This window comes from Hyperoodon ampullatus (assembly GCF_949752795.1).
Source record: "Hyperoodon ampullatus genome assembly, chromosome: 13".
Lineage (NCBI taxonomy): Eukaryota > Metazoa > Chordata > Mammalia > Artiodactyla > Ziphiidae > Hyperoodon > Hyperoodon ampullatus.
Genome location: NC_136926.1, coordinates 80,296,812 through 80,318,768, shown reverse-complemented (window position 1 = coordinate 80,318,768; position 21,957 = coordinate 80,296,812). Strand labels below are relative to the sequence as shown.

Here is a 21,957-nt window from a genome sequence, read left to right as displayed (position 1 = left end):
TGATGATCTTACCCCTGGTGATGGCTTCCTGCTCCAGGAATGACTTCTTAATGTGGATTTTGGAGTGCTTTTTTTTCTTTTTTTTACAATGTGTGTTTTTTGACTCTTTGTGTTAGGTAGATTTATGTCAAGGAAGTAAATTGTGAATTCATGGTATTTTTGACCATCTCCACCCCTGTTCGCTGTGTGATATTGGAAAATTAGAGGTTTTAACATTCCTTGAAGTTTTACTTTACTGGAAGCAACACTGCATCAGGCAAACAGATCCACAGTGTAAGTTTTCTCTTTTTGGCAACTGTACTTGCTTTGAATGAGCCGAATGTCAGCTGGATTTCACAGCATATCCGATTTACAGTCTGTGTTTTATCAAGGCCTTAAATGTATGTTTTATACTCAGCAGATGGGAAACACATTGAGTACTGTGTTTGACATGTATGCCTAAGGAAAGGAGCTCCCCGATGGATCATGGCGTTAATGTTTACAGGACATTTCTTATTTTTACTGTTAGTGATGTTTGCTTTCTCTACTTTTGAAGAATCTGTGAGCAATTACTCTGACTGGGCAGTTTTCCCAGATGACATAGATCAGCTTAAGACACAGAAAGTGCAAGATTTCAGACCCAACCAAAAGCTGAAGAAAAGTATGCTTCATCCACATTTATATTTTGATGCTGGAGAGATCCAAGCAATGAGGCAAAAGTCTCGCACAAGCCATCTGCATCTTTTTAGAGCTATCAGAAGTGCAGTGACGGTTATGCTGTCCAACCCGACATACTACCTACCTCCACCCAAGCATGCTGATTTTGCTGCCAAGTGGAATGAAATTTATGGTAACAATCTGCCCCCTTTAGCACTGTACTGTTTGTTATGCCCGGAAGACAAAGTTGCCTTTGAATTTGTTTTGGAATATATGGACAGGATGGTGGGCTACAAAGACTGGCTGGTGGAGAATGCACCAGGGGATGAGGTTCCAGTTGGCCATTCCTTAACAGGTTTTGCCACTGCCTTTGACTTTTTATATAACTTATTAGATGATCATCGAAGGCAAAAATACCTAGAAAAAATATGGGTTATTACTGAGGAAATGTATGAGTATTCCAAGGTCCGCTCATGGGGCAAACAACTTCTTCATAACCACCAAGCTACTAATATGATAGCGTTACTCACCGGGGCCTTGGTGACTGGGGTAGATAAAGGATCTAAAGTAAATCTATGGAAACAGGTTGTAGTAGATGTGATGGAAAAGATGATGTTTCTGTTGAATCATATTGTCGATGGCACTTTGGATGAAGGCGTTGCCTATGGAAGCTACACGGCTAAGTCAGTCACACAGTATGTTTTTCTGGCCCAGCGCCATTTTAATATCAACAACTTGGATAATAACTGGTTAAAAATGCACTTTTGGTTCTATTACGCCACCCTTTTGCCAGGCTTCCAAAGAACTGTGGGTATAGCAGATTCCAATTATAATTGGTTTTATGGTCCTGAGAGCCAGTTAGTTTTTTTGGATAAGTTCGTCTTAAAGAACGGAGCTGGAAATTGGTTAGCTCAGCAAATCAGAAGGCACCGGCCTAAAGATGGACCAATGGTCCCCTCCACTGCCCAGAGGTGGAGTACTCTTCACACTGAATACATCTGGTATGATCCCCAGCTCACCCCACGGCCTCCTGCGGAATATGGTACTGCAAAAATGCACACATTCCCTAACTGGGGTGTTGTCACTTATGGGGCTGGGTTGCCAAATACACAGACCAATACCTTTGTGTCTTTTAAATCTGGGAAGCTAGGAGGGCGAGCTGTCTATGACATAGTTCACTTCCAGCCATACTCCTGGATTGATGGGTGGAGAAGCTTTAACCCAGGACATGAACATCCAGATCAGAACTCATTCACTTTTGCCCCCAATGGGCAGGTATTTGTTTCCGAAGCTCTCTATGGACCCAAGTTGAGCCACCTTAACAACGTACTGGTGTTTGCGCCATCACCCACAAGCCAATGTAATAAGCCCTGGGAAGGTCAGCTGGGAGAATGTGCACAGTGGCTTAAGTGGACCGGCGAGGAGGTTGGTGATGCAGCGGGGGAAATCATTACTGCCTCTCAACATGGGGACATGGTATTTGTGAGTGGGGAAGCAGTGTCAGCTTATTCCTCAGCAATGAAGCTGAAAAGTGTCTATCGGGCTTTGCTTCTCTTAAACTCTCAGACTCTGCTAGTTGTTGATCACGTGGAGAAGCAAGAAGATTCCCCAATAAAATCTGTCAGTGCCTTCTTCCATAATCTGGATATCGATTTTAAGTACATCCCATATAGGTTCATGAACAGGTATAACGGCGCCATGATGGATGTGTGGGATGCACATTACAAAATGTTTTGGTTTGATCATCGTGGCAGTAGCCCCATTGCTAGTATACAGGAAGCAGAGCAAGCCGCTGAATTTAAGAAGCGGTGGACTCAATTTGTTAATGTTACATTTCAGATGGAATCCACAATCACAAGAATCGTATATGTCTTTTATGGGCCATATGTCAATGTTTCCAGCTGCCGATTTATTGATAATTCCAATTCTGGACTTCAGATTTCTCTCAATGTCAATAATACTGAACATGTTGTTTCCATTGTAACTGACTACCATAACTTGAAAACAAGGTTCGATTACCTGGGATTTGGTGGCTTTGCCAGTGTGGCTGATCAGGTCCAAATAACCCGATTTGGTTTGGGCACTCAAGCCATAGTGAAGCCCGTAAGACGTGACAGAGTGATTTTTCCCTTTGGATTTAAATTCAATGTAGCAGTTGGGTTGATTTTGTGCATCAGCTTGGTGATCTTAACTTTTCAGTGGCGGTTTTACCTTTCTTTTAGAAAGCTAATGCGGTGGATCCTCACCCTTGTTATTGCCTTGTGGTTCGTTGAGCTGGTGGATGTGTGGAGCACTTGCACTCAGCCCATCTGTGCAAAGTGGGCGAGGCCGGAGGCCGAAACGAGCGTGAAGCCTGTGTCTCCCCAAGGGCACCGCATCGATCTTCCTGACATCGTCATTACCTCACTTCCTGGCTCAGGAGCTGAAATTCTCAAACAACTCTTCTTCAACAGCAGTGACTTTCTCTACATCAGGGTTCCCACAGCCTACATCGAGATTCCTGAAACTGACTTTGAGATCGACTCCTTTGTGGATGCCTGTGAATGGAAGGCGTCGGATGTCCACGGTGTGCATTTCCGTTTACTCCGAGGCTGGTTGCAGTCCTTGGTCCAAGACACAAAACTCCATTTGCAAAACATCCATCTGCATGAACCCAGCAGGGGTAAACTGGCCCAATATTTTACCACGAATAAGGACAAAAAAAGGAAGTTGAAAAGGAGAGAGTCTTTGCCAGAACAAAGAAGCAGAATGAAAGGCGCCTTTGATAGAGACGCTGAATACATTCGGGCTCTGAGGAGACACCTGGTCCATTACCCCAGCGCGCGGCCCGTGCTCAGCCTGAACAGTGGGAGCTGGACCTTAAAGCTGCATTTCTTCCACGAAGTTTTAGGAGCTTCGATGAGGGCCTTGTACGTGGTGAGGGACCCTCGGGCGTGGATTTATTCGATGCTGTACAGTAGTAAACCAAGTCTTTACTCTTTGAAGAATGTACCAGAGCACTTAGCTAAACTGTTTAAAATAGAGGGAGGTAAAGGCAAATGTAACTTAAATTCGGGCTATGCTTCCGAGTATGAATCATTGAGGAAAGAATTATCAAAATCCAAGCCACACGCAGTGTCCCTGCTGGCTCACGTGTGGCTAGCAAACACTGCAGCAGCCCTGAGGATAAACACAGACCTGCTGCCTACCAGCTACCAGATGATCAAGTTTGAAGATATTGTGCATTTTCCTCAGAAAACCACTGAAAGGATTTTTGCCTTTCTTGGAATTCCTTTGTCTCCTGCTAGTTTAAACCAAATATTGTTTGCCACCTCCACGAACCTTTTCTATCTTCCCTATGAAGGGGAAATATCACCAACTAATACTAATGTTTGGAAACAGAACTTGCCTAGAGATGAAATTAAACTGATTGAAAACATCTGCTGGACACTGATGGATCGTCTAGGATATCCAAAGTTTATGGACTAAATGCTGCAGGTCAGCAGAAATTTGCACTAATAATTTCCAACCCAATTTGTGGATATGAATTAGAAGAGTTTGTATATTCTTGTACTGTGTGTATGTATGTATGTGTGTGTGTGTGTGTGTTTGTGTGTGTGTGTGTGTGTGTTGAGTGATCAGTTTGCTACTTGCACAGAGAGATTATTTAAAAATAAGCACCCTGTTTGGCCTAGCAGGATTCATTTTTATGTCACCACTTTTCCTTGCCTTTGTTTCTGAATTTTTTCTGCTAAAATGTTTCTGCTGCAGAGGTGTAGATGAAGTTATATCACAGTGGTCAGGGGAGATAGGAAGATTTTAAAGGTTTTTGTCCAACTCTTTCATCTGTAACTGTGCTGATCTATCTCGAACCTCACACTGCTAAAGGCCTTGCAGTTGCTGCTTTACCCAAGCATCTGTTGCTTTCAAGAAGGACTGCAAAAGTTCCTTATCTTTTTCAGAAGGTGTCCTAATGTATTTATCTTGCGTGCGCGCGCACACACACACACACAAATCCTTTCACTGTGTATAATGTTCACTGATATCACTGGGGAAATGGAGAAAGCTCCTATCAGAATTATAGGATCCCTTCTGGAAAATATAGATGGAAATACAGAATGGATTTTTTTTTTTGAGGTCAGAAACAATGACCTGAAAATCCTCAAAGTTTTTAATTTAGAAGTAATAAAGAATCAGTCTTGGAACGGTGGCTGCCAAGGACCGGTACGGTATTTTAGACCTGCTTGTCTTTTTAAAACACTCTCTTTCTTGCTTCCTTGAAGCTGTAGCTGTTCACCATCACCACTCCCACCCTTTTCTTTCTGTGTCTGTCACTCAAAACAGTCAGTAGTTACTAATGGCTAAACTCCCGATATTTGTGGGAATTTTTTTTTTTTCTGTTCTGATGATTCATTTTGCATCAAAGCCTGACACAGCCTTAGAATCAGATTTCTCCTTGTGGAATTATCACTGTATGACTCAAAGAAAGCAGTGCCACTGCTGCCAGTGTTTTTTTAGACTGGAAACAGAATTGGAAAACTGCCTGACTTATCTTGCATCCCTTTGAATGAGTCCACAGACTGCCAGTGTCGGCAAAAGTTGAAGGCGAATGGGAGATGATGTCAGAGGCATCTGTTTCCTTTACCATCTGCATCTTATTATAAATATAGTCGTCATAAAGTATGGTTCATTTTATTTTGGTAGGCTCTGAAATCAAAATGCTATGCCATTAGAAGCCAGAGGAGTAATTACAATGTATTGGATGGATGAAAACTATTAGGCAGTGTGGAGACTTGATGAAAATCTCTGTACAGACTGTAGTCTTCTTCCTAATGCTTCAGACTGTAGTTTCCCCCCGCCCTCCCCATCACCCATGCTCTAACACTTGGGAGTCTGTCATTCTGACCTAGATAAAAGTGGTTCTTTCTCAGTAGTTTATTATTATGTCAAAATGTGCCTCCAGGGTGATAAAGCTGTGGATATGTTACATTCCAGCTAAAGCTAACTGGGCTGTCATTTTTCTTCCATTACAGTGTGAAAGCAGACCGACCACTCCCCCCCATCCCCATATCTGCCTCCTCTCGTAGCTTTCCCTGCTTTCTCTTTACAGTGTCAAAATGAATGAAAATCCTATTAATACAGGTTGAGAGGGCAACTGAAGACCTGAATCCACACTGTTATTCTCAAGGAAGATTATTCGTCCTATCTCAGGGTTATCAACAAGCATGTAACATTTCTACATGGATGATAACACTGTTTCCATTATTGGTCAGAGTCTCGGTGTTTGCTTTCAATTCCCAGGATGTGTGATCTTAAATCAGATCAAATAGAAAGGCTCTGGGTTGAAAGTAATATTAGGCCTGATCAAGGTAAGAATTACAAATGTGTGCAAGTACCAGCAGAGAAGGCAGAAACTGTACCACTGCCTTTCCTTTAACTTTGTACAGAAACATGCCCACAGGCAGAAGAGAGCCAGGGTGAGTATGTGGAGGCGTTGGGGGAGAGAAAATGGAAAAGAGCGAGCAGTTCTGTAAATGGATACGGGAACAATATGGGAATATCTTATTTACAGCTAAAGAAAGGAACACACTTAAGATGATCTTCACAGTGTATCTTAACTTTTACAACATAGCAAGGTGAAGGTGAATTTCCTTGTCTACTCATCCACTCCGACCCCAAGGGAAACTTAGCTGGAGGAGAAGACTTCTATTCACAGGTTCTATTTCTAAGCAATGTTTTACATGGGTGAGGGACGGCCCAGCGTTGCATATGCGTCCATTTGTTCATGCTTGGGAGCCCCTGCCTTATAATCTCAATTATAATCTCAGAACGTCTAAGTCCTACATTCCTAGGGTGTTATCCTAGGAAGAAATGTGAATAGACTCTACACTTATTTTTCTTCTGATCATCTTGAAAATAATTAAAGCAACGATTATCACTGTGTGACACTTCCAAAGCAAACACTTTAAAAAATGTCTTTTCCATAAAATCAATTCCTTTCCTCATTAACTTCCCCAAACTTAGGCCCAACTGGAATTAAAGCTGTTATTAAAATAATATCATTTAAATGTTGAAATTTGGAAAGAATGTGTCCATTTTGCTGACAGAAGTAACATAAACATAGTGGTAATGTTGATCTAGTTTTCAAAAGTTTGAAATAACGCAAATTACTCACTTAGGATGAAATAGGCCATATCCAGAGATGAATTTACTCTAATGACAATTCCAGAAAGGAAGGAAATGGGAGAATCTGTTCAGGAGAAAGAAGATAAATCTGTGATTATACTTAAATTTAACCTTTAGAAACCCAGAAAGGCACGAGTTTTAGGCAGATGGCACAACAACTCATACATACTCAGCTTAAACCCGCAATATTAGACATTTGATTGGCTGGCTTTTTGGACAAACAGAAGACTTAGTACTGTAAGTTGCCTGGCAAGAATGGGATAATTATTTATGTCCAGTACCCAGCCATGGCATGGGATCTGGCACAAATATCTTCATATTCGAATAAGAACCTCTCTCCACACACACTAGTTAGGTTTAATTTTTTTTCCCTTTTGTGGAAACGCCACCCCTTCTGTCTGCCACTGACTTTTGATTGGTGTCATTTATCAGGAGAGTTTGGTGCATCATAGATCCTAGACGTTCTTGATATAAAGTCTATCACATTCAGTTATCTATAAGTAAACATTAACTGATTGACTTAACTCTGATCATAATTACAAAAATATCGCTAATTTAGCAAAAAATGTGAATAGAAGGCAGTCTAACACCACTTACAGAGGTAAGGGAGCCTAATATTCTAAGACAGATCAAGATAGTTGCTAAGGCAGTGTTTTCAGTACTTGACTAATATCTCTATTTCCCTTCACGTCAGAAAAATCCAAATAATATTTTAAGAACGAGACAATTTTTTTTTTTTTTTGCACAAAGGATAGTAGGAACATCAATCAGTAGATTCTCGCATTCTCTAGTTAACTTGTAGCTGCTTGAGCTATAATTTACATGAGCTTGTGTTTAGTCCAAGTAACATGTTTAATTCTATTTCCAAAGACAGGTTCGGCTAAGCCTTCCACACCATGGGGGTTTTGTTTTTGTTTTTGATTTTCGTTTTGCTTTCACACCTATCCAGTTATGCAGCAAAGAAAACCTGTACTGAAGATCATAGACCAGTTTATTCGAGCTATATGTATAACACAACTCCTCTATTAATAAACAAATAAAAAGCTAAACGCAACTTGGCTATGGTTGGGATAATTTGTAATAGCCCTTTTCTTTAGGACTTTGGGTAACTGTGTTAGGCTTTTGTATGGAGCTGAGATGGAAAAGGTAGTCCCGCGATTTCAGCCACGAGCACCCTTAGTGAAGGGTGAGCCGTGCCCCTACTCCCTTATCTTAATTCCAAGTGCTGTCTTTGACTTGCCCTCAGTCCATTCCACTCTTCTATGTGCATCATCCCAACTTACTAAGTGGCAAGAACATCCCGTACTATGCACCTGTGCTCCACATCTGCCCCTCCTGGGATATCTATTCAAGCAGGAGATCTCTAAAACGAAGGTCCCTGCAGGTCCCTTGAGAGATTCTAGTAGGTGGTGCACAGGGTTGGCAGAGTGAAGACTTTTTTTGTAAGAAAGATAAGGATCTATCATGAATTAGTCTCTTAGTATGTGCTGCACAGAACCGTAAGGTTTTCATGTATATCATTACAATCTTCAAAACAACTCACTGGTATTCATTTTACAGATTAATCTGAAGCCCATATTCTCTCTCTAGGGAATATGTTTTTGTGAAGGAATTTGGAGCAGGTTTACAATTCCATTATCAATTCACTTATTCACAGTAATTTTGGGATATCTACTGTCAAGATACTGATTAGTATGAGGGGAGAACACAAAAACTGGTTGACTCTGACCCTGCCCTGAAGAACCGATGGTCTCTCCAGAATTCATCAAGAAGAGAAGGAGAGGAAGGGCATGCCAGGTAGCCATTACCACCCGAGGAAAGGCACCGCAAAGTGTTATCTACTCTGTAGTAGACAGGATTTATCTCTGAAAAAGTGGTAATGAGGAAAGGGAGTAGTTATGGAGTTTCAGTAAATGTGGACAGAGATCACCACCTGCGCTTTTCCTCATTAGGTTTGACTCTATAGTTGTCACAGGATGTCCCATCAACAAGTAGCCCTTGCAAAAGAGAAGCGCAAACAGAACAAAACCGCTGATACTTGCTCTTTCCCAATTCCCCTCCCCCCCTCACTTAACTACCCCAGCACATTTATCACAAAGAAATGTGGTCCATAAATGAATATCAAGGGATGCCCTGAAGGGAAAAGGATGTGTGAGTGCGGTCTGTCTGGGCTGCGTGAAGATCACCGCTAGTAATAACAGTACAAAGGAGGATACCTCAGTGTATTTCATCCAGGCTCCAGCTGGCCAGCAGCATATTCCTTTCCTTTCCCTCCCCTCTCAGCACCCCCAGATCCACATTACCAAGCACAGCTAACCGATCCTGAGAATGCAGTAGTGAACAAAACCTATGAAGCTGACGGTCAATCAAATATATTTTAAAAGAATTCATTTTGGGAAAAAAAAATCCAACCTGTTCTGTTCCCTACCATGTAAATAATACCAAAAGGAAGGAAGGGAAGGAGGGAGGGAAGGAAAGAAGGAACAAAGGAGCAAGGAATGGAAGGAAGAACTCAACCTAAATCTGAACACAAAGTAAGGTGCACAAGGAGAATCATTCCTATAACAATTGTGTTCATTACTGTATGAACTATTTAAGAATCTCTTTGAAACCTTATTAAAGCTAAAACTTGAGAAAAAAGGATAAATTGTAATCTGAGCAAATCTTTTCTACAGTACATTGCAATTGCTCTTTCTGTTTTATTTCTTTAAACTACTTCTGTATTGCTGTGACTCTTGAGATGAAATTTTTCGTTCAAGTGTCTTAACACTGATGAATTCCACCTCAGTGTCTCAGGTTTTCCAACTTCCTAGATAACGTGGTGTTCTCCCATATATTGTCTTCCTCTCTATTTCCAAACATGGGGTATATACCTTGTTCCTAATGATTTAAGGAAGCAAACGTTCATGCACATGTGACATCCATGATGCTCTCCATTTCTTCTTTTGGAAGTTAATTCAGCTCCCATCACTGTCACTTTTCTCATTTAGTAAATGAACAACATAAAATCTCTAATCTCTGCATTAAAATCTGACATCCTTCTATGAACAATGCTGAAGGCACTTCTTACTTTATTCATTGCATAATGCAAATGATGCTCCCAACCTTTGTTATATTACAATGAAATATTACTGCCCAATTTTATTAGTATTTATTTTTTGTTTTAATTATGTATTCATTTATTCCTTTGCTTGTTTCAAAAGATTAATTTTGTTGTAGATTTGTTTAAAGTTCTTGGGATTTTAAAATAAGAACACAGTACAACCAAGAAGTGATGAAATTGCTTCCATAAAATACCCATGAAAAGACAACTGCATATAAATAATGCAGTTAATAAAAGTTAACCCTACACAAACAAAACGGGATTTTTGCTCTTCATTTTTACCCCAGACATTAACGTGGGTGCCCTGGCTAATTCAGTGCTAACTAGAGCACAGCACGCTTGCAGTGGGCTTTTGTATGTCAAGGAACTCATGTTATTTCTCTCTAGATTTACCAAAATGAAATGTACATATATACAGTTATACTTTATCTTTCACCCCACATTAATTATAAAACTCTCAAAAATCCCATTATTGAACACATGAGTAAAAAGGTACTTGCTTGTCTACACACATAAGAACTTGGCAGGATTCCATTATCATAAGAGGTGGAAGGTTTTCTGTGTATAAACAACAGATTGCACTGGTGGGTTTTTCACAAGGTTTGTTTGCATCTTTCTCCCATTTCCTTGATTAATTTGAAGAGGGAGATTTCTATTAAAAATGTTATATTCACAACACTTTTATATATTATATGAACTTTGAAATTAGATAAACCTGAATGCAAATCCCTAGGTCAGTAAATAATGACCAGCTGTGATGTGTTGGGCAATTTTCTTAATTTTAAATCTCCATTTCCCCATCTATAAAACTCCCCCAGAGTTGATATAAGGATTAAATAAAATCACACGTGAAAATTAATAGAACGATACTTGTTTCCTCTTTGTGATCATCTCCAATTCATTATATATCAAACCCATATGTAATGTGATGCACCATTTTCCCAATAAGAAAATATTAAAATGTTTCCAGAGAATTTGAGCATACATAGTATGCAGACCAAATAGACACCTATTTTAGTATTCCATATATCAGCTGAGTTGCACAAACATGTAAAATCACAGTTATGCAATTAATATATTAATTTGGAAATACTGCTTTTTTCATGTTCACGTTTTAAGAGAAAAATTTATTCAAATTTTCATGTACTTCAATGTCTTCATTGTTTCTAGAGTCATGGTTTGAGTTTTTCCAGGGAATATCATATTTTCTTCTGAGTTTTACTGAGATAGAGACTTTTTTTTTTTTTTTTTTTTTTGTGGTACGCGGGCCTCTCACTGTTGTGGCCTCTCCCGTTGCGGAGCACAGGCTCCCGATGCGCAGGCTCAGCGGCCATGGCTCACAGGCCCAGCCGCACCGCGGCATGTGGGATCGCCTGGACCAGGGCACGAACCCGTGTCCCCTGCATCGGCAGGAGGACTGTCAACCACTGCGCCACCAGGGAAGCCCGAGATAGAGACTTTTTTGAATTTAAGTATGATGCTATTACTTGAAATTTTATTTCATGTTACAAGTGCCATTTATATAACATTAATCATAATTTTATGTTCATACCTTCATTCAGTAGATACATAATTATGATCTTATAGATTGTAATCATTGTATGTTTCTTAATTTTTCCACTTATTATGAAATATGTATAAAAGCTGGGGGTGTCTAAGACTATGTGTGAACATGACATTTACTCCACTGGCTATGATGGAATAAGTGAGGACCAATCCGAGGTAGCATATCCAAATTACACATATCATGATTATATACCTTAACACCATACATAACAAATGATTTTATCAATATAAAATTATCTCATCTTTATAGAATATTATTTTCTTTTAATTCATGTGTCATTCACACATATTCTTCGGGTTGGGGTAAAATTTTACGGTCCTTTATCTTCTGCTTGGTGCTTTGTAAGCCTGGATGCTTTCTCTTTTCCATGCCTGTAGATGACAACTGAGGAGCAAACTCCAGCGCCTCCAGCCAGAAACTCAGCCTTCCAGCAAGGAGTGCAAGAGAGCATGCACCTCTGCACTGGGACCAGGTGCCACAGATCTATGATAGTAGGGTTCATACCACTGAAGAGAGAAATTCCTTTTCTTTCTTTCATTGGTTTTCCTTGGATATTGCTGTCCACACCCCTGCTGAGGTTCACTGTATGCAAATTAGAAGACACTATTTTGCTGATTCTTGCATATGCCAGCTCTACTGCCCCCTACTTATCAAACTGTAGGTATTATGGATATGCAAGATAGGTTATGCCAATATGTTGACACTGAAAAGATGTGCTGACCCTACCAGAAGCCCTCCTCTATGATATTGATAAGTAACTGTGGCCAGAGCTGGGACTTAGAGTCAGAATTCCTATACTCACACACTCTATAATATGGTACAAAGCATATATATCTGACCTTCCGTTACCGTATCCTCCTGCTCTCACCAGTGATCCCAGAGGTAACGTCTATCCTGGATTTTATGTTTACCATCCCCTTGCTCTTCTTTATAGCTCCACCACATATGTCTCGATCCTTATCAACATATTGTATATTTTTGCATGTTTGTATACTTTATGTAAACAGTAACATATTGCATATATTCTTGTGCAACTTGCTTTTCTTTGCTCAAAATTTTATCTAATGCATGTTGATGTTTGTAGATGGAGATCACTTATTTTAATCGTGGTAGGTTCCAATATATGCTATTATCTGAAATACCATACTTTACGTATCTTTCATCTTGTTGGGTTTTGGGAATAGTTTTAATTTGTGCAATTTCAAACATTATATATAAAACTGTTTATAGATGCTGTATAATGCACATATACAAGAATTTTGTCATTGTGTTTTGTTTGTACCCAGAACCTTCCCACCCAGCCGCACTCCAGCCTAGTATATATATTGAGGGCTCAAAGCACATCCTCAACTATTCTTGGTACCAAATTATTATTTTTACAGATTGTTTGTACAAACTGACACTCTAGCCATTGTAGAAAAGTTTGTGTTGCTCCAAAATTTCTCCTGTACTTGACATTTTCATACTTTTAGATGTTTTTCTGTCTAGTGGGGTAAAAGAGTGTTACATTTCCTTTTTTCTTTTGCAGTTCTGTTAATAACATAGCACACGCATGCAGCACGCGCGCTCATGCGCGCACGCACACACACACACAGTAGTCCTTACTTTTTCCATTTGTTTCTTCTTTTGTGAAATGAAATCCATGTTCATGTCTTTTATCCATTTTTCCATTGCATTCCTTGTTTTTTCTCATTGATTCATTGACATTTATAGTATATTAATAATACTAATCCTTTTTTGGTTATACTCGTGAATAACTTCTTGGCTTATATTTTCATGATCTTTCTATTATGACTTTTGTGATATATTTTGACACGCAGGTGTTCTTAATTTGAATGTAAACAAATATGTGTTTTTCTTTATTACTTGTACTTTTTTTTGCATCTTATTAAAGAATCTTTCTTAAGGTCTTGGCACTGAAGATGTTCTCCTCTATTTTCTTCCAAGCATTTTAATTTTCTCATCATCATCTATTGCCGCAAAATAATATTACCACAAATGTAATGGCTTAGAACAGCACACGTTCATCATCTCACAATTTCTGTGGGTCAGGAATCCAGGCGTGGCTGAACTGCGTCCTCTGCTCTTATATGTGGCTGCAATTAAGTAGCTGGGCCTGGGATCTCCTCTGAGAAGCATCCACTTCCAGGCTCACGTGGTTGTTGGCAAGATGTAGTTCTTTGTGGGTTGCTGGACTAAAAGCCTCGGTTCTTTTCTGGCTGTTGGCTGGAGATCCTGAGTCACTTGCCATGTGGGCTTCTCCATTGGCAGGTAACTTCATAAAAGCCAAGATGAGAGAATCAATAGAGAAACTGCTAACACATTACCATAATCATGGAAGTGACACCCAGTCAACTTTGGTGAGAAGCAAGTCAGAGGTCCCCCTACGCCTACACCCAAGGGAAAGGGACTTCACAAAGGCATGAATCCCAGGAGATGGAAGAACGGGCTTACTTTAGAGTGTCCCTGCCACAGATTTTGTCTTTTATATTTAAATATTTAATCTGCTTTATATTAATTGTTATGTCTATTCTGAGATTTTTTTCTCTGTATAAATAACCTGCTGCCCTAGACTGAAGAGATTCAGTACCTTTTCTTTTCCACTAATCTTCAATGCCATCTTCCCTACATATCAGGTCCTTATATTTTGTGTGAGCTGATTTCTCAGTTCTCTACTGTATTCTTCTGGCAAATTCGATTACCCAGTGACAATACCGCACTATCTTAATTACTATAGTCGTTTTGTTAGCCTTGAAATCTGGCAAGCATTTTTCCTTTCTTTTTCTTCATTTCTTTAGGCTTTGTTCTTCCATGTGCATTTTAGAATTAGTTTGCGTAGTGCCCCAAAGCAAACAACAATACATGTTAATGGTGAATGCATTACATCAACTTTGGGAGAATCGACCTCTTTACATTAATCCCCGTTCATAAGCATGGTATATCTCTCCTTTTATATAATATTTCTTAATTCTTTGATTTAAATATGAGCACTTTATATATTGTTATTACAGTGGATGATATTTATTTTTAATTATATGTTCTAACTGATGATAGTATATAGAAAATACACTTGATTTTTGTGTATTTATATTGTATCAGGGAACTTATAAATCCTCTTACTAATTTAATAATTTACCTGTAAATTTTTTCAAGATACTTATACAGATGCTTTTGTAATCTTCAAGTAATGAAAATATATTTCCTTCCTTTTAATCTTATAACTTTTTAATGTTCTTACTGGATTTGTTAGGACATCCTGTAAAATACTGAGTGAGTCTGGTAATGTGAATATTCTTGTACTGTTCCTAATGTGAATGGAATGCTTCTACATTTCACCACTGAGCAAATGAATGGATGCTGTGTGTATTTCACAGATTCACTTTATCAGGATGTCGTATTCCCCTGTACTCCCAGTTGATAAGTGACTTTTTATCATCAAAGCATGATGAGATTTATTCAATGCTTTTGCTGCATTTATTGTGATAATCATATGTTTCTTTGCCTTTATCTGTGAAGGTAGTGTACTTTGTGAAAATTTTTTTCTTTTGAGATTAAACCAAACTTGGCTTGCTGTGATAAAACCAGCCTGGGAATGATTCATTATATTTATATTTGTTGCTGGATTGAGTTTGTTAATAATTAATTTAAGATGTTTATATCAACATTTGTAATTGTGATTTTCTCATAATAAACTTGTCTAATTTTGAAGTCAACATACTTGTCACATAAAGTAAGTTGAGGATGTTCTATTTTTATATTTTATAGGTGAGTTTGCATAGGATTGAAATGATCTAATACAAGAATGTTTGTTAAAACTCATTTGTAAATCATCTGAGCATTCTGTTTTCTTTGTGGGAACATTTTAACTAAATATAAGATTTTACTTGGTGGTTATAGGCTTATATTACTTACCTCATGTATTTATTTTGAAGCCTATTTTGGCAAGTTATGTTTTTAAAGAATTTGTCCTGTTTGGTTTTTTTTTTTCACATTTATTAACCTAAATTTGCTCAAAATGCATTCTGTTGCCTCTAATTATTCATCCCCTACACATGTTTTTTCCATCCCTAATACTGAGTATGTGTGCCTTATTTCTTTCTGTTCCTGGTGGGTTTTGGCTGGTAGATATTGACAATAATAGGCCAAATATTACCTTCTATATAAGTTACATAAATTAAATTGCCTTTTCAGAGACTAATGTTTAGTCTTTTTTGTTCTTACCTAATATTTTATGTTTATTTGGTATTGTATAACTGGCTCCTGATTTTACATATTTCCTTTATTTACTCTAACTTCTGTTGTTTCTCTTTTTTATCTTTAATTATATGCCCCATTATTTTTTGTCAATCTTCACCAGCCAAAACCACCAGAAGCAAACTGGATTTATTGTTTATTACAGTAAGAGGCATTTAAATAGTACAGCTTTGCTCTGCTGTATATCAAACAACAAACTAATAACAGCATTAAAAAAGAGCACCAATTAGAAAACATGATTTTACTATACACAAGTACAGATTTAATATCGTTAATGTGGAGAAGATTTTACATATCTGTAAGCAAAAGTGATTACAACTTTAAAAGAGAGAAGTTAAAAGCGACAGAACATGCATAAAGCAGATAACCTGTTTCACCAATTCAAAGTACAAATACTGTCACTTTCCTTTTATTTTACAATTCATATTTCAGCTTCCAAATTACTTCTACTTAAGGCCTGTCCTCCAACCACTAAATAAATGGGGGGAAAAAAAAGAAATACAGGGGAAAAAAAGTCTAAAATTACTTGGGATTTAATCAAAAGGTTTAGGACTACATCCAAACAAATGAAGAAAGAACTATAAACCCATGTGACCAAAACTTTCCCTGTTTCTCACTGGTATAAAGTGTCACTGTAGATGATCAGTCCTGCCCAACTCAACAAATGACACTTTTCTACAGAGACTAGAGTCACATGCTTATACTGTTTCTGCACAGTTCACATTGGTGACCCATGTACAAAAGGCCAGTTCATTTTAATTCACCTTTTATTTCCTTTTTTTTTTTTTTTTTTGCTTAATTTCATTCTCAAAAGCACAACCTACTGGTCCACTGTTCTTGGGTCTAGAAAAGCTGCCTACATTAGGTCTATATTATGCAGAAATCACCCCCCCACCCCCCTACCCTATCCCTTGCAAAAACCATTAGACATTTTTGTTGTGCCTGGATTACCAGCCTAAAATTCCCTCTCAGGGGAATGTTATTTCAGGTATTTTCTTGTCCTTTCTTGCACACTTAATTATTTTGAGGGTCATGATGAACTAACTTTCAAGGGCTCTCTACTTTCAAATTTTGAAAAAAAGGGATTGGTTACAGGTCACTTCACGTTCACAAATGTCCTGGGCTCCTTCAGGAAAGAAATCAGCAGTCACCAGTGACCAGCCTGGTACCCAGCCACAGGTGAGGGACTTACTTTTTTCAACCCACTAAAGTTTCCTTCTCTCAAGTTAATAGACACAAATTTATGTTAACTCTAAAGTTATGTCAAAACTGTGTTTCTTTTGTTTATTTTTTAGTTTACACAGCATGGGAGTAGAAAACAGCATCTGCCTGGATAAAAAGCTATTTGGAAAGTCAAAAAAATACAATTGACTAAGAAATATGAACACCATAAATCTCATTATTAACTATATAAATTCAACTTAAAAAGAAATCAATATTGTATCTTAGTTTATAAACCAATAGAAAGAAAATCCAGGGCTTCCCTGGTGGCGCAGTGGTTGAGAGTCTGCCTACTGATGCAGGGGACACGGGTTCGTGCCCCGGTCCGGGAAGATCCCACATGCCGCTGAGCGGCTGGGGCCGTGAGCCATGGCCGCTGAGGCTGCATGTCCGGAGCCTGTGCTCCGCAACGGGAGAGGCCACAACAGTGAGAGGCCCGCATACCGCAAAAAAAAAAAAAGAAAATCCATTTTGGTGAATATACCAAAGACTAAATTATTGGCTACTGCTTTGGTAATATACATGTATAGTCTTCATTAAAAACAAGTTGGTTGTTTGCCAGATATTTTCAAGATTCCCCTCTTCCACCAGCAAAGCTTGCCTTTTGGCCCACTACTTCTGTTTCAAGCATTTTATCCCACAGGAAAACAAAAGAGAAAAAAAAATGTAGAAAGATGTATACAAAAGGATGTTCATTATAACATCATTTATAATATCAGGAGATGAAAACTTCTTAAAGGTGGGAAAAAAATCAGTGAAGATGCATACTAGCTTAATAGAAAAATCCTTATACTTTAAAAAATTAATTGATTACAAAACAACTACAAAATGATCTTATTTTTTTGTTTGTTTTTTTGTTTGTTTGTTTTTTGTGGTACGCGGGCCTCTCACTGCTGTGGCCTCTCCCATTGCAGAGCACAGGCTCCGGACGCGCAGGCTCAGCGGCCATGGCTCACGGGCCCAGCCGCTCCGCAGCATGTGGGATCTTCCCAGACCGGGGTATGAACTTGTGTCCCCTGCATCGGCAGGCGGACACTCAACCACTGCGCCACCAGGGAAGCCCTGATTTTATTTTTATATTAAATAAAATTTATATCCACCTAGTCGAATGAACTATGTCAAATGGTCTTTATAATAGGTCAACAGTGATCAAATATCAGTAATTTCAAATTATTCAATCTAATGTTTACATCCACATATACACATATTATCTATTTATACAGTAACATTTTATGCACATACACAGACACACACTTCTGATTATTATGGATCAAATTGGGCTTTTAAATACTGCTTCTCTTCACAGAACTTTCATAAATTATAAATAGCGATAAATATTAAAAGCTTAAAAAATGTGAACATTTTTTCATTCAGCACTTCCAATACAAAGTTCCAAATAAATCTATTTCATTAATATAAAAATATTTCAGAGGAAGTAATTCAAAGCTTAGATAATTAGACTTGTGAAGTTTTCTTTATAAATTTTAGAAATAGAGACATTTAATTTCTTCTTTCCTTCTTTTTTTCTTTTTTCATCCTATCCTCCTTCAATGACTATGAAATGATGAAATGGAAATTATGGATGGATAAAATGAAAGATTAATAAGGAAATGGATACAGATCATTCCAGGAAATAGCTAGAAAAATAAAATGGCCGGAAAACAACGCAACCCAATTCCAAGCCCATCCAGTGGTCAAAAATGAGCAAAGTAAGTACTTAGCACCAAACTTAGAAAATGAGCTAGGTTGTCATTTTTGTTGTTGTTTTATTTTTTTTAAGGTATTGTGAATGAAAAAGGAAGTAGTACATCAAGAATGTAGTTGACAACCATTGTCACTCCTTGATTTACTATTTTGTATTTTGTTCTTAGGATAGGATTTTCCTACTGTCCTAGCTTCCTTTAGCTTTTTACTTCTGGGTGCTCTATGTCGGCTGCTTTTAAAAGGGCTACACTGCAGCAGACCCAGACATGACTAGGTTAAGTGCTCTTGGCTCTTAGACTTTTTGATTCTTTCTTTATTATTCATTATTTGACCACAGGATATTTAGAAGTGTGTGTTTAGTTTTCAAATACTTAAGAGTTTTCATTTCTAATCTTCCTTTATTTTATAATTTAATTTCATTGTGGTTAAGGAAGATGCTTTGAATGATTTCAATCCTTTTATATTTACTGAGCATTCCTTTATGCCTAGAATATGGTCTGTCTTGATAAATGTGCTCTGTGCACTTGGAAAAAATGAATATGCTGATACTGTTGAGTGAAATATTTTATAGTTGTTTAGGTCAAGTTAGCTCATAATATATATATCATTACTAATTTCTCTTCAGCCTGTGGGATTTCCTTAAAATTTCCTGCAGTACAGATATGCTGACAAAGCATTCTCTCTCTCTCTCTCTGTCTCTCTCTGTCTCTCTCTCTGTCTCTCTCTCATTGGAAAATATTTTCATTTTGCTTTGCTTTTTGAAAGATATTTTCACTGGACATAAAAATCTAGGTTAAAAATATTCTAGACTCTTGAAATGTTATTACACTGTTTTCTGTCTTCCACTATTTTTGATGTAAAGTCTGCATTCATATCACTTCTCCCATGTAATTTTTAAATGTTCTTTAGGGCTTCCCTGGCGGCACAGTGGTTGAGAGTCCTCCTGCCAATGCAGGGGACACGGGTTCGTGCCCGGGTCTGGGAGGATCCCACATGCCGTGGAGCGGCTGGGCCCGTGAGCCATGGCCGCTGAGCCTGCGCTCCACAACGGGAGCGGCCACAACAGTGAGAGGCCCGCGTACAGCTAAAAAAAAAAAAAAATGTTCTTTAAAAATCTCTCCTTTGAAAATTTTTCTCCTTAAGCTTGATGGTCAACAGTTTGATGATGATGTGAGTACAGGTTGTTTTCTTTGTATTTATTCTGCTTCAGACTGATGAATTTCTTAAATCTATAAATTTATGTCTTTCATCAAATTGAGGAAAATTTTGTCCTTTATTTCTTCAAATATATTTTCCCTCCTATTCTTCTAGGATTAAATTTACAGGGAGTACATAACCTTTCGTTTTTAAAGGTTAACCTGGCTAAACTCAAATTGCAAATTCTGTCTCCCTGCTGTTGACAGCAGCTGAGAGTAAACATGCAGGCTTCTGGCTCAGCTTTAGCCATTGAATATAAGGCTAACTTGCTTAGAGCCACACAGGGGTTTATAAACATAAAATAATATTTACTTTCTTAAGCTGAGTGATGAGAACACGTGTGTTCACTTTTTCATTTATTTTCTTGTGTGATTATTTATTAATTCGTATATCTTACGGCTGCTTTACTAGAGTTTTCAATTTAGCAGACAAGAGTAAATAGTAGACAGCCTTAAAGTAGAAGGAAAGAATTTCTGAGTTGAAAAGAATCTTTATGATCACCTAGTCCGGCTGTAAGAAAATAATACCTAGGTAACATGAGTGATCTTTCTAACTGGCACATTGTTAATGACAAAACTGGTAGTGAACGTCCTGAAAGTCACCCCAGTACTTATTATTAAAGGAAAATACATGAATATCCTAAATGATCTTGAATGTATTTCATTTTATATTATTTTTTTTAGGCAACAAATCTGTGTTTTAAAGACTACATATCTCTTGAACATGAGACTTTATTACCACAAAATGATAGGTATTCATTGTGAATTAGACAGTTACAAATAAGTTAACTTAAAGTTAAACTTGGACAAAAATGTTGGTTGTCTGTCAATATATATTTTTATTCTCGCTAACAACAAACTAGATGTAAAGTGTTTCTTTATCATCATTTCTCAAGTTTCCTGAAATTATAGAGTTATCTTGCTGTCAGTGTCCTCTGGATATTATTCATCAGTTTTTCATTTGACTGTACTCTTGTGATACTTCAGTAACCTTGAAATAAAACCCATATCCCAGGACATACTCCTTACCAGCCTCTTCCAGAGGAAAACTGCAGATAAAAGAAAGAAAAAATCTCCCAAACACTTTGGGGTTTTTTTTTGATATGCTAGTGATAACTATTCACAGCATTTAGGGACCATTCAGCATGGAGACTCATACCTATTCAAACAGACTCCAGTAAACAAGTATCCTTGAAAGTACTCTCTCACGTCAGTAAAGAACTGGAACACTCAATGCAAAGGAATAGGATGAATCCCAGGTGTCATCATTAACTTTGCCACTTTTGTTTCCTAGGTTTTTTTTTTCATCTTTCATATAAATGAAAAAGTAACTCCCAAATTGAATCATTTAGAGGCTTCATGATGTATGCATGCCCTCCTGAGCACAGATTATTATTGACTAAATAACATTTTGCCCAAATTTTTCAGTAAAGATGAACCTAGGTTACTTGCTGTTGGTGATTAGGATATCTCTGAGAGTCACTGAAATATTACTTTATAAGGCATTGTAGTAGGTAACTTACTTTCCAGATATTAACATAAGGCTGTTAAAAAGAGACTGAACTTTTACAACTAGCAGCAAAAGTATTCATGTTTTTTTTCTTAATTGAATGAAATTGGTTTTGTACTAAAAGTCAACAAGAGAATATGGCGGCCTTTGGTGGCAGCTGCAATACCAGAACCATGCATTCTGGCTTGGCTCCAGCTTTGGCTCTGCCAACACAGCTGCCACAAGCCTCTGCTTCAGGGAATTCAGCTCCTTCTCATGCTGAGCAACTTCAGCCTGCAGGGCAGCAGGCCATTCAGGACAGGAAGACGACCACCCAGATTTGTGTCCAGAGGCTCAACCACAGTGCATCACAAGTCAGTCCTCAAGGCAGGTGACGACAAAGGTCATTCCTGACTTCAGTCCCTCTCACAAGAAGAACAACTAGCAATGATCCGTAGACAAAATACCATTATGAGAATCCCAGAACCTGGGAGGGGAGAGGCTGAAGCAACCCTCTGGACTCCAGAGACTGAGAAGGGACAGCATTAGAAGGGTAAGGGGAGAGGCTACACTCTGACCACATAACTGGGCCCCAAGGCTGGCACATTGCTGCATGAACAGG

At 38.2% G+C, this 21,957-nt stretch overlaps 1 protein-coding gene across 1 annotated transcript; it reads left to right on the top strand.

Moving 5' to 3' along the window:
- Window positions 1-465: 465 nt before the first annotated feature.
- Window positions 466-4,104, top strand: DSEL (dermatan sulfate epimerase like; the record flags this gene model as incomplete). The annotated part of the gene is made up of 1 exon (XM_079718277.1): window positions 466-4,104. The coding sequence occupies one exon, from the start codon at window positions 466-468 to the stop codon at window positions 4,102-4,104; it is 3,639 nt and encodes a 1,212-aa protein (XP_079574403.1).
- Window positions 4,105-21,957: the final 17,853 nt, after the last annotated feature.